This window comes from Thunnus thynnus, chromosome 14, assembly GCF_963924715.1.
Source record: "Thunnus thynnus chromosome 14, fThuThy2.1, whole genome shotgun sequence".
Lineage (NCBI taxonomy): Eukaryota > Metazoa > Chordata > Actinopteri > Scombriformes > Scombridae > Thunnus > Thunnus thynnus.
In genome coordinates, this window is record NC_089530.1 from 8713890 (window position 1) to 8725366 (window position 11477).

The window sequence follows — 11477 nt, forward strand, 5'->3', positions numbered from 1 at the left end:
TAAAAACAGTAGCGTTTGGCGAGGGAAGTGCCACCGTGTCCACAGCGAGCATTACGATACGTTACCTGAGCCTGCGGACGGCTTGTTTACAGTGGTTGTGCCAGGCCCGGAAAGCCCTGTCGTAACAGCAACGTGTTTTATTGCTCACATCTTTATTCTTTCGTTACAAGGGTCATTATATGAAACCTCCAATCTGGATCGAGGCGGTAGCAACAGGAAGAAGAAGATAGAGGAATTCTCTAGGTCTTCTCGGGAGAAAATAGTCCAGTCGAAGAACAAAATGTTCTCCAAATTTACGTCCATTCTCCAGCACGCTGTGGAAGCGGTGAGTTGTTGTTATTTTTAAGCAAAAGCATATATTTATCCATTGGTTTGCTTATGTGTTATGTGTCTATTGTGGTTGAAAGGGGCCTTTGGCCACCCAGACATCATAACGTCAGCATACGTTACGTTGCTAACTAGCGAGCTAACTAACTAGCCTAAGCTAGTGTTAGCGTTTTGTGTTAGTGCTGTTACTTTGTTTGTCCTTATTATCTACAGTGTACCTATGGGTCTGCCTGTCTGTTCCTTAAATATTACTAACTACCACGTCTTCCTATTGCGCCTTTCTTCACTGTGGCAAGTCATCTGTGTTAAAGGTAGCTTAGCAAGCTGAGCTAGTTAGACGCTAACGTTAGCTGATGAATGCCTCGTATCTCGTTTCAAACAGCAGCGTCTTATCATGACAAGTGGTGTTGAAATGGTGGGACAGCCTAGTTTGATGTTGCGCAAACGTTATAGCGTTAATATTAAAGGAATAGTCTGTGTGTTAATTAATACAGCTCAATGTTACACGTTAGTCAGCCAGCTAACTAGCTAGAAACCAGAAGCTACCTGCCTCAAAACTGTTCTAAAGCTCCTTCAGGTCAAGGGGTTCAAGTAAAAGGATAGTCGTTTTGCAGGTGACCCACATGACTTCAGGTGTAGAAGTGAGGAAAAAAGGAAGCATCTAGCTAATATTATTTAGTTTCTTGCATAATTGGCTAGATAAATAGATTATGTAGATGAGACGTATGAAAAGTGTAAACCTTTATGTCACTTAAAAAGTTTCACCCTTTTATGATTTCCTGGAAAAATCTTCTAAAAGCTGCTTGGCTTTGTCAACCTTCTCATACCCCAATACACTGAAAGTAACCTTGTACTGGTACTTTTAAATGTCAGTGATAACTAGAAGACAATTCCAGAGGAACACACCTTTTCCTCTTCAGCTATAATTGTGTCAGTTTCCTCTTTCTGTCTTTGAATTGTAGGTGAATATGCCTTACCATTGTAATTAGTAGAGGCTCCCGATATAAACATACGTTTAACATATGTTTATGTTTACAATCTTTCTTTTTCAGCTTGCTCCGTCGCTGCCGCTGCAGGAGGACTTTGTCTATCACTGGAAGGCCATTACACATTATTACATCGAGACTTCTGGTAAGAACTGTCTTTGATAATAAGATAACACCTGCTATGATCATGAGAGAATCCAGATAGATATCCACAGGTAGATGGTGAGCTGGTTGTTGCCATCAGTTTGGTGTGATGTCAAATGTTTGAGTACAATTGCTGGAAAGTTGGTTTGTTACAAATTTCTCATGTGTTAGTATGTGTCTGTAAAAACTTATATGTAATAGTATTATATTTACAGATCAGGATAATGTTATTAGTGTGTTAATAATTCAAAACGCCTGTTACAAGTTAACAACAACTAACTAACATCTAAAAAAAATACATTTCATCCATTTTGTTAAACAGAAAAGCAAGTAAATAGCAGAATTTGTAAAAGATACAACCAGATCATTTATACTAACATTTTCTGTTGATGGACTAATTAATCACCTGCTCATTTTGCACCACTTGATAAAAATAAACACTGGCAGTATAAAAGAAATGGTTAAAAGAAAATCCAGATGGAAAAGCATACTTGTTAAGTATGCTGAGAATGCCATGCTGTTTGAGTTTGCACTGGACTTCAACTCTGTCCAGACCAGAGCAGCTCCTGAATATAAAACTGCCTCATTCACATTTGCCTGTGGGATCTGTGACGCTCTGCATCTGTGTCCAGTCACAGTTGAGAAATACTTGGTGGTTAAACCCAGTCATTTAGAAGTTTGACTCATTGGTCTTCAAGACCAACCTCCACCTTCCACTGACTGTTTGACGTCCAGTTTCTGTATATTTTGGGCCAGGAAAGTCTCTTCTTATGTTGCGCTCCAAATGCAGTTCTAGTTGCTGAGCTTGTTTTCAGGGTTTTGCAGACTTGTGACTGAAATGAGCTTGATCTATGACCGAGGTCACGTTTGAGCAGTCTGGCCCTCATCAGTCCACATGACTACTGATTTAAGAAGTGATTTAATTTAATCCTTTTAGCAAAAGCTGTTACTGTGATTTGTCTTCAGGCTTAATTTCACAGGCTGCTGTTATTCTTTCATGCTAACCATATTTTTGGCAGTTACATTCATTCTGACACGCACACATATTTCTTTTTAGTGTTTTGCAACTATGACTTATTCGTTTCTGTCACGCTCCTTTCATTAACTGGGTTAAGTTGATGTTGATGCATTAAATGACAAATCAACACTTTTTGCATGTGCGTCACAATAAATGTGTTCAAATGTGAAAACTGTAATAACACTTTAATCTGAAGCCACAAACTGGACAATGGCAGCAAGATTTGCTAACACTACCAATAGTTGGCTTGATGAGTTGATGCCAGACTTTGGAAGGATCAAATAGATTTCATAACATCTGACAATGCAAGTAAAAGAAAAGTGCAGAAACTTTTTATACTTCAGGCAAACCTCAAATTTCCAACATGCAATGAAGATGAGCAAAGCCTTTTCCCTTCTGTACCTGACTGTCTTTGGACATACTGAGATTCTGACACTTTCTCTTCTTTTTTTTCACTGTTAGATGACAAAGCTCCGGTTACAGACACCAACATCCCATCCCACCTGGAACAGATGCTGGACATCCTGACCCAGGAGGAAGGGGAAAGGGAGTCTGGAGAGACAGGACCCTGCATGGAGTATCTCCTGCACCATAAGATCCTGGAGACACTCTACACGTTGGGCAAGGCTGATGTAAGGCAGTCATGCTTTGGTAACTAAAAGGAATTATACCTCCAAGGAAATATATGTATCTCCAAATGGTATCTTTACAGCCCATGGAGGTTGGGGGGATGAACACAGCACTGAGAGTCAAGAAACAGCTGCAGTTCCAGTGAATTAGAATAACAAATGGTTGTATGGCGATGGACAATTTTGATAGTAACTGGCAATTTGAGCTGTATTTCCATGCAGGAATGGAAAGATCTATGTTGGTGGACCATCTAAATAAATTCTAACATGATCTGTTTGTATGTTTTCCAATCAGTGTCCTCCAGGGATGAAGCAGCAGGTGCTTACCTTCTACACAAAGCTGCTAGCACACATTCGTCAGCCTCTCCTGCCACACATCAATGTCCACAGACCTGTACAGGTAGGAAGTGTTACAGTCTGGATTCCATTGTCTTTTCAACCATCCTTTCCCTCAAAGCGGTTTACTAAGTGACAGGTTATGTAACTTTTTTTTTTTTTCCTATGAAATTCCTCTGTCAGAAACTGATCCATCTTTGTGGGGAGGTGCTGGCTGCTCCCACAGAAAACGAAGAGATTCAGTTCCTTTGTATAGTCTGTGCCAAACTGAAACAGGACCCATACCTTGTCAACTTCTTCCTTGAGGTAGGTTGCTACGCCACCAAGGAGAAAAAAAGTTGAGCTGTACGTTCATAAATATTCATCTGTATCTATTACTAGCTAAAGTAAGAGCCTTACAGGATTTTTAAGCACAGAGTTCAGAGAATATGTCTTTATTTGGTATGTTACTTGCAGAACAAGTCAAAGAGACCCGAGACAAGGAGTCCTGGAGGGGCAGAGGGGGTGAAGGAGAATGTGTTGGCTCCAGACACAGGTCAGTCTCCGGCAGAGGAACAGGCTGCACGCCCAGAGGAGCCTCAAGCTGCAGCTGCTGCTTCTGGCTCTAGTCCAACCAGCAACAACAATAACAGCAGCAATTACAATCTGGTCACCTCCCTGCTCAACCTCACAAAGAGCCCGGTGAGTAACGCACGTGCAAGGATTTTGGTGGGGATTTAAGTTACATATGTAATGTCCTTTTCTCTATTTGAGTGTGACAGTTTGTATTCATGAGTTGTATCCATCTCTCCCCTTCTCAGGATGGCAGGATAGTGGTGAAGGCTTGTGAGGGCCTGATGCTACTGGTCAGTTTACCAGAGCCTGCAGCTGCCAAGTGTTTAACTGAAAACACTGAGCTCTGTGAGCTTCTGACTGACAGGCTGGTAGCCTTCTATAAAGCCCTGCCACAGTCCATGGACCCCTTGGACATTGAGACAGTGGAGTCTGTTAACTGGGGGTAAATTTATTCTCGTATATAACGTTTACCCATTAGTGTTCTTGATTAAGTCAAATTAAGATGGTCAGTCCAAAATGGGTCAGAAGTGTAATGTGTTATCAGTGGTTTAATCGTGTGATTGTGTTTCTTGAACAAGAAAGATCAATTTCACCAATTTTTAAAAAATGTATTCTGTGCTGCTGCTACTGTGAAACACTGCTTTCACACAGTGTGCTCAACAGTGTTTGATTAAATTTTCACCGATCCTGCAGCCTGTAAATTGCATTGTCTGTTAGGAAACACTTGAAAATTCTATTTGCATAAAGATTTTAATATTCTGACCTGCTTTTCTTTCTCTTTCAGTCTGGACGTATATAACCTGAAGGAGGACGCTGCTGTCTTCACAGGAAAGAGGGCTCTCATCTCCTTTCTGTCCTGGTTAGATTACTGTGACCAGCTCATCAAAGAAGCTCAGAAGGTTCTTAACAATGCTGACTCACTGTGTTTTGATGTGTCTTGTACTGTAGCCTGAATTGACAGAATAAAAGGACTTTTCTCCAAAGAAGTTGTTTTTGAAAGTGCCAGAAGCCTGAACCACATTTTTTTTTCTCTTCCCTGTCTTGCAGTCGGCAGCTGCAGTGATGGCAAAGGCAGTGAGAGAAAGGTTCTTTGTGTCTGTCATGGAACCACAGCTTATGCAGACGTAAGTCTTGCCCTGACTCATCCATCAGTCAACTTGTATTGAAATTCTCCTCAGTCTAGTCAATGCATAATGTGTGTTGCGAGCTGCTCGTAACATAGTAGGTGTTTGTCTTTGTGGGTGTACATAGGTCTGAGGTGGGCATCCTGACCTCCACAGCCCTGCTGAACAGGATCATTAGGCAGGTGACATCAGAGGCTCTGCTGCAGGAGATGGTTTACTTTCTGCTGGGAGAGGAGAGGGAGCCAGAGACTGCAGCGACTATCGCTCAGAATCCACTAAGACACAGACTCATCGAGCACTGTGACCACCTGTCAGACGAGGTTCTTATCACTTAATCGTTGTTATTCAGGTTGCACCGGGTCATGCTAATGAATTCATCTTCAAAATCTTTTGTGTCTGGCTAATGAGACTCATTTTAGGCTTTTGTTTTGCACTCTTTTAATAATTCTTTCTTTTGCTTGTTCAATATTCAGAGGTTTAAATGGCCATCTGCCCATCTAGGATTCTGAGTTCCAGTGAATCTTATGATCAACCAAAAGCACATGAATTTTAATTAGTATCTGACTGAGCCATTGCAAACATTTTCATCACACAAAAGAAGGATGAATCATGTCTTTGAAGTCTGAAACAGCCTCTGCCTACTTTTTCTGTCAGTGAGCAGACACTTGAATCAGAATCAGAAAACCTTTATTGATCTCTGCAGGGAAATTGCTTTGTTATGGTTGTTGTTGGCTTGTTGCTCTGGGTTTATACTGAGAACTAAGCATCATTCCCTCTTCCCTGTCCCCCAGATCAGCATCATGACACTGCGGCTGTTTGAGCAGCTGATCCAGAAGCCCAACCAGCACATTCTGCACAGCTTGGTGCTGCGTAGCCTGGAGGAGAGGAACTACCTGGAGAACAAGCCTCAGGAGGAGCGGGAGCCTCTAGAAAACGGCCAGCCCCACGATGCCGTGTAAGGACCCGCCTGCACTCTGACCTCCCTGAGCCCTTTTAGACCTCCCCTGGAAAATCCTCCGCACATGCATGTGGAAATAAAGTGAATGCATTAACTAGCTGTGTTTTTCAGACGTGCCACCACTTCAACTATTGTGTGTTTGATTTGATGGGAATCTTTTAAGCCACAGTCAAGTGAAATCATGATATAGCATGTGAGCTACTAAGGACGTTAAATGATCATTTCAGGGAGATTGAGGCATAACGAGCAATCGTTTGATGTAATTTCTTTATATGAATGTCTCGTGAAAAATCATAATTAAGACAGACCTAGTAAAAAATGCATTCTTTTCATAGTCTATTACTTTTCACACAAAGTCACTGAAGGCAGCACTGCAATACTGGGCTTACATGATTATTATTACTAGACAGTTATGAGATCACAGAAGAGCTGAATAACATATATCTGTCCAGTAAACTCCTCCATTGTAACATGCATGTCCAAGTAAAACTGTTCTCTCCATTCACTTCATAAATGACACAAAGATGGCATGCAAGCCCTAAACTGCTGTCCACCTATAATTGATTTTCCCTTTTTAACTACATGCTAGAAGAACTTTTTCATACCAAACAGAACAAAAATTACAGAAATTTATACTATTACAAACAGCAGATCTCCACCACAGTTATACATCATGTTGAGGGATGTCATTCTTTGTCAAAAAGGACAAGAAATGTAAAAAAAAAAATAAAAATTACTGCTTCAATGTCAGTGTTTAGATTTTGAGAATATTCTAGTCTTGTATTCAGTAAATGTGCGTTCTCTCTACAGCGACCTTGAGGAGGATCCACTGTTTGGTGACGACCTCTCTCCAGACAGCAGGCTGTCTGGCTCTGATTGGCTCACCTCGTCTCCACCCCAGAGTCCTGACCACTCAAAGTCTGAAGGGAAGACAGAGGTCCACAAGATTGTCAACAGGTACAATATCTGCTTCTGATACAACACATAGGATGTTATGTTTTTTTTTCTTTTTGTTTTTTTTAAAATTTAGCTTAACTGTTGAATTCTGTTGCCTGCAGTTTCCTGTGTTTGGTGCCTGATGAGGCCAAGTCATCGTATCATGTTGAAGGCACAGGCTATGACACCTACCTCAGAGATGCACACAGACAGGTACGCTCCTGCTCTGTTTATGTTGTAAAGATTTGTGGTACACTGGACTGAACAAGACTGAAATTCAGTTAAAGTGTTTTTTAGCAGTATTCTTCCTTCATTAATGATGTTTCTCATCAGTTTTCTTATGTGTAGAGCAGATACTAACTGTCGATGAATTGGTCTCTTCAGTTCAGGGACTATTGTGGGGTCTGCCAGCGGTGGGACTGGAGAGGAAACCCAAAGCCGTTTGAGAAGTGTAACTTGGAAAGCCCATTCTTCGAGGGCCACTTCCTCAAGGTCCTCTTTGACAGGATGGGTCGCATCCTAGATCAGGTCAGTTTGGTCCACCCTCATCAGTTTTTCCCCAATACGTCTTCAACAGCGGCACAGCACTGCTGCTATATGATGAATGCCACTGCTGAAATTTCACATTGTAACCTACAAAATAATCAGGACGAACGTAAACCATGCGCACATTCTCCTCTTTGAGCAGCTGACTGGAACTAGTGGTGAGCAAATGGGATGTTTGCTTTTCTGTCTCTTCTGTGCCTGTTTGCACAAGGGTGGGGCTGAGCTCCAAACACACACACAGGGGACAAGATGAAACGGACTCAGGTCATACTTTATCCGAGTCCACTGCGACTGCTTGCTGCTGTAAGTGCAACAAAATCTGGCAGTAAGGGAGAAGACAAGAGCAATGTGTCAAACAAGCAAAACATAAACTTAAATACAGTGTCTTTGACTTCCAGCAGTCCATTCCCCTCTCATTCACAGCCACTATGTTTTACAGCTGCACAGAGCTTGTTATGCTAATAGTGAACTGTTATGAACAAGCTTCTTGTAGCCTTTAGGCTGACACCAGCCTGCCCCTCCTCTCTACCAGCAGCAGCAGCAGCAGAGGGAGGACAGACGAGGGGCTGAATGATGCCACAGAGCTGCAGCCTTTCTAAACAGTAGAGTCTGAGGGCTTCAACCATTATTCACTTCAATAGTATGAAGGGTTTTCATCTTCACAGTTTTGCATTTGTAGTAGTAAAATGATCAGTTACAGTATTGTATCAGCCACAACAACCACATAATTATCATGTTTTGAACCTTAGTAACTTACTCTGTTATTATCGTTATTGTTATCAGCCCTGTAATTACATATCAGTGCATCTCTAAAAAAAATTGTGTAAATTTTCCGTGTTGAGGCATTTCATTCTTTGACGATTATTACAATTACAGCTATCTGAGCCTCCAGAGCTCTTCTGGTGTCAAAAGCTCCTGGTAAATTAACATGCACATGACTCTGTGGACATCTGGAACAATTTCTATGATAGTTTTAAGTTATTCCTCTGCCAACGTGCACAAATACAGGTCCTGGCATCATGGGCTCTACACATGCACAACAGCACCGCTGCTGGAAACAATCCTAGGGGAACCACTGTCTACATAGTAGACATCTGTATTCATACTGGCATCACTCAAAACAGCTGCATGTTACAGTGTAGAAATGTCTGTTGCATTGTTCAAGCTCTTTTAGAAATCACATACATTTTTTTTTGGTTTTTATCAAATTAGTGAAGCAAGTAGAACAGGTAGTCACTCACAATGCATCAAACTAATGGTGAACTCCCAAGGCAATGTTTTGTAATAGGCTGAGCTAGTTTGTCTAGCTGCACATGTACAACCAGATTCCATGGAATAAATCAGGCATTTCTTCCTTTAAGATCAAGCTGAGCCACAGACAAGACCCATCATTTTCTGGTTTTATTGATTGTCATGTAAAAAGCACAAATCTGTTTAAACAGGCTTTCACTCAGATTTAATATCCCCACGTTCCCGGGAACACTGTTCACTACAATTCACAGTAAATGAAGTCCTCTTGTGATGAGCATAGCTCCAAAAATGCCTTCACTAATGGAAAGTGGAGAGAAAAAATTGGGGAGAAAATGCAAATTATTCATTCTTTTATTTATTTATTTTTAAAATAAAAAGAACAAAATTAATGAACTATAGCCATGAACCTGCTTGACAAATATTTTAGATGGGATTTGTGAAGATGACTAATTTTCAAATTTAAAAACTAAATGTGCTTATTGGCAGCTTGTGGGTTGCTTGTGGTATTTAGGAAATCAAATCAAATCAAAAAGGGGGATGCTGTGTTAACTGATGAGTCTGTCATCTAAACAATCTGATGCTTTCTGTTATTTATTCATGGACACACTATTCTGTTTTATAGCAACTCCAAACATCACTTGTGGATGTGCTATTAAACTGCATCTGAAGAAAAAGGAGCTACAGTGTGCAGACTTTCCTATTTCTTTTATACATTGTTTCTTTGTTGCAGAATCTGTTTTGAAGTTGTTGTTTTTTTTGGATGTGCGTGTTTACCATACACAATTTTGATGACTTCAGTTCAGTCTTGAATCAAGTCCTGTGTAGTTTTATATCTGATGTCTCCTCTGTCCTCTAGCCCTATGACGTCAACCTGCAGGTGACTGCTGTGCTGTCCAAACTGTCTTTGTTACCGCACCCGCACTTGCACGAGTACCTGCTGGACCCTTATATCAACCTGGCCCCCGGCTGCAGGTCTTTGTTCTCCGTCATCGTCAGGGTAAGACAGAGTCACTGTTACTCGGGTGCTTTTAGATTTCTTGCTTGATTTTCTTTATGTATAACAAAAATGAAAGGCTTTGATCTCACGCCAGTGGTACTGATAGTGTTCCTATGAATCTCACTTCCCATTAACCTAGTGAGCATGCTGCTACTTGACCTGCTTCTTACTGCAAGAACACCACCTCAGACTACTTTATTTTTCTTTTAGAAATTCTGTTTTCTTAGAAAACAAGCAGTTAAAAGCAGGTGGAAGCAGATAATCTTCTTGTTGATGGTCTTGTTTGTTTACAGTAATTACAGTAATGTCTCAAATGAGTGTAGTAATGATTAACTGGTGAGGCGGTCCTGTTTTGTGTCGGTAATTACTGCCTGTTCACGTAGGTGGTCGGGGATCTCATGTTGAGGATTCAGCGCATCCCAGACTTCACCCCCAAACTGCTGCTTGTGAGGAAGAGATTATTGGGCCTAGAGCCAGAGGGGATCAAGTATGTACTTCCACATGGTTTCTCTGCTCTTACATTCTGACTTGCGAAAGCAGTTTTTAATCTGTCTTGTCTGTTCTTGCAGCATCGACCACATGACTCTGCTGGAGGGGGTGATCGTGCTGGAGGAGTTCTGTAAAGAGCTGGCAGCCATCGCCTTCGTCAAATACCACGCAGCTGCCTCTTCCTCGCCATAATCTACCTGCTGTTCATCCATCTGCCTCGGCCAGACAGACAGGTCAGGATAAAACTGGGCCTTTGGGGGTGTTCGGCGGCACCGGTGGCACAGGGTCTGCGAAACATTACCACTAAGTGGTCATCCCCACAAGACTGTTAATGCCCACACGGACGGGTTTCATTACTCCCAGCTTCTCGCCTCTCTGGCTTCACCATTTTAAAAAAAAAGAAAGAAAGAAAGAAAGAAAAAGTCTTTGGTCTCATTTTTGAGCAGGTCAGAGCACAGACACTGCCCAGCCAGCAGAGGAATAAGAGGTGAAGGAGGATAGAGGTGGAGGTGCAGAGAGATGTTCACTGGACTCTTCTCAACCGTTGCATTTTCTCTCACATGCCCCCCCCCCCTCTCCATCTTTCTTTCTCACCAGCCAAAAGATGATAGCCCCTGTAATTATTATGTCACGGAGAAAAGACATTTGTGTATTTATTTCCAGTCCCATCATCACCCATTTGTAAACATCATTGCCTTAGTGTGGAATCACACCTTTCAGTTACAGATTGTTTCCTTTTGAAACATTTTTATCTTAACCCCTCATGTGTTGTCTATTTGGATGACAAGAGGCTGTAGAGTAAAACTACCCTTTGACCCCTTCATATACCTGTAGTTACATTAATATTGAACTGTAGTATTAATGATACTGCACTCATTTTAAATGCCAAGTCCTGTTATTTATTTGTTTGCTTTCAGGTTGCCTTTTTAACCAGTGTTGTATTAAGATATAATGAATTTAAACCAGTCATAGTAATGACTGACTAAGCAGATGCTATTTACTTGATTTGTTTTTCCCTCTTTCCTCGGTTTGTCTTTAATTGTTTGTGCTGTCAAAGCTCATCTGTAATCCCCATCACCCAAAGATGTCACCATCCAATACACATTGTTAATGAAATGGTGAATTTAGCAAATTATGTGAATTTGCACATGGACCTCATGACATTGCACTCGTTACATTTT

The 11477-nt window shown here is 41.4% G+C and overlaps 1 protein-coding gene across 2 annotated transcripts; it reads left to right on the plus strand.

Annotated features, from left to right (window-relative positions):
* The first annotated feature begins 6 nt into the window (after window positions 1-6).
* Window positions 7-10719, plus strand: fhip2a (FHF complex subunit HOOK interacting protein 2). Of its 2 annotated transcripts, XM_067609629.1 has the most exons (17): window positions 7-325; window positions 1380-1458; window positions 2938-3107; window positions 3400-3504; window positions 3624-3746; window positions 3897-4121; window positions 4241-4437; window positions 4780-4894; window positions 5043-5119; window positions 5247-5439; window positions 5911-6074; window positions 6888-7034; window positions 7136-7226; window positions 7398-7541; window positions 9667-9807; window positions 10191-10294; window positions 10377-10719. In XM_067609629.1, the coding sequence occupies exons 1-17, from the start codon at window positions 281-283 to the stop codon at window positions 10486-10488; spliced, it is 2232 nt and encodes a 743-aa protein (XP_067465730.1). In that variant the 5' UTR covers window positions 7-280; the 3' UTR covers window positions 10489-10719. The 2 variants fall into 2 exon arrangements, with proteins under 2 accessions (XP_067465730.1, XP_067465731.1); XM_067609630.1 differs by lacking the exons at window positions 7-325; window positions 1380-1458 and having other exon boundaries at window positions 2992-3126.
* Window positions 10720-11477: the final 758 nt, after the last annotated feature.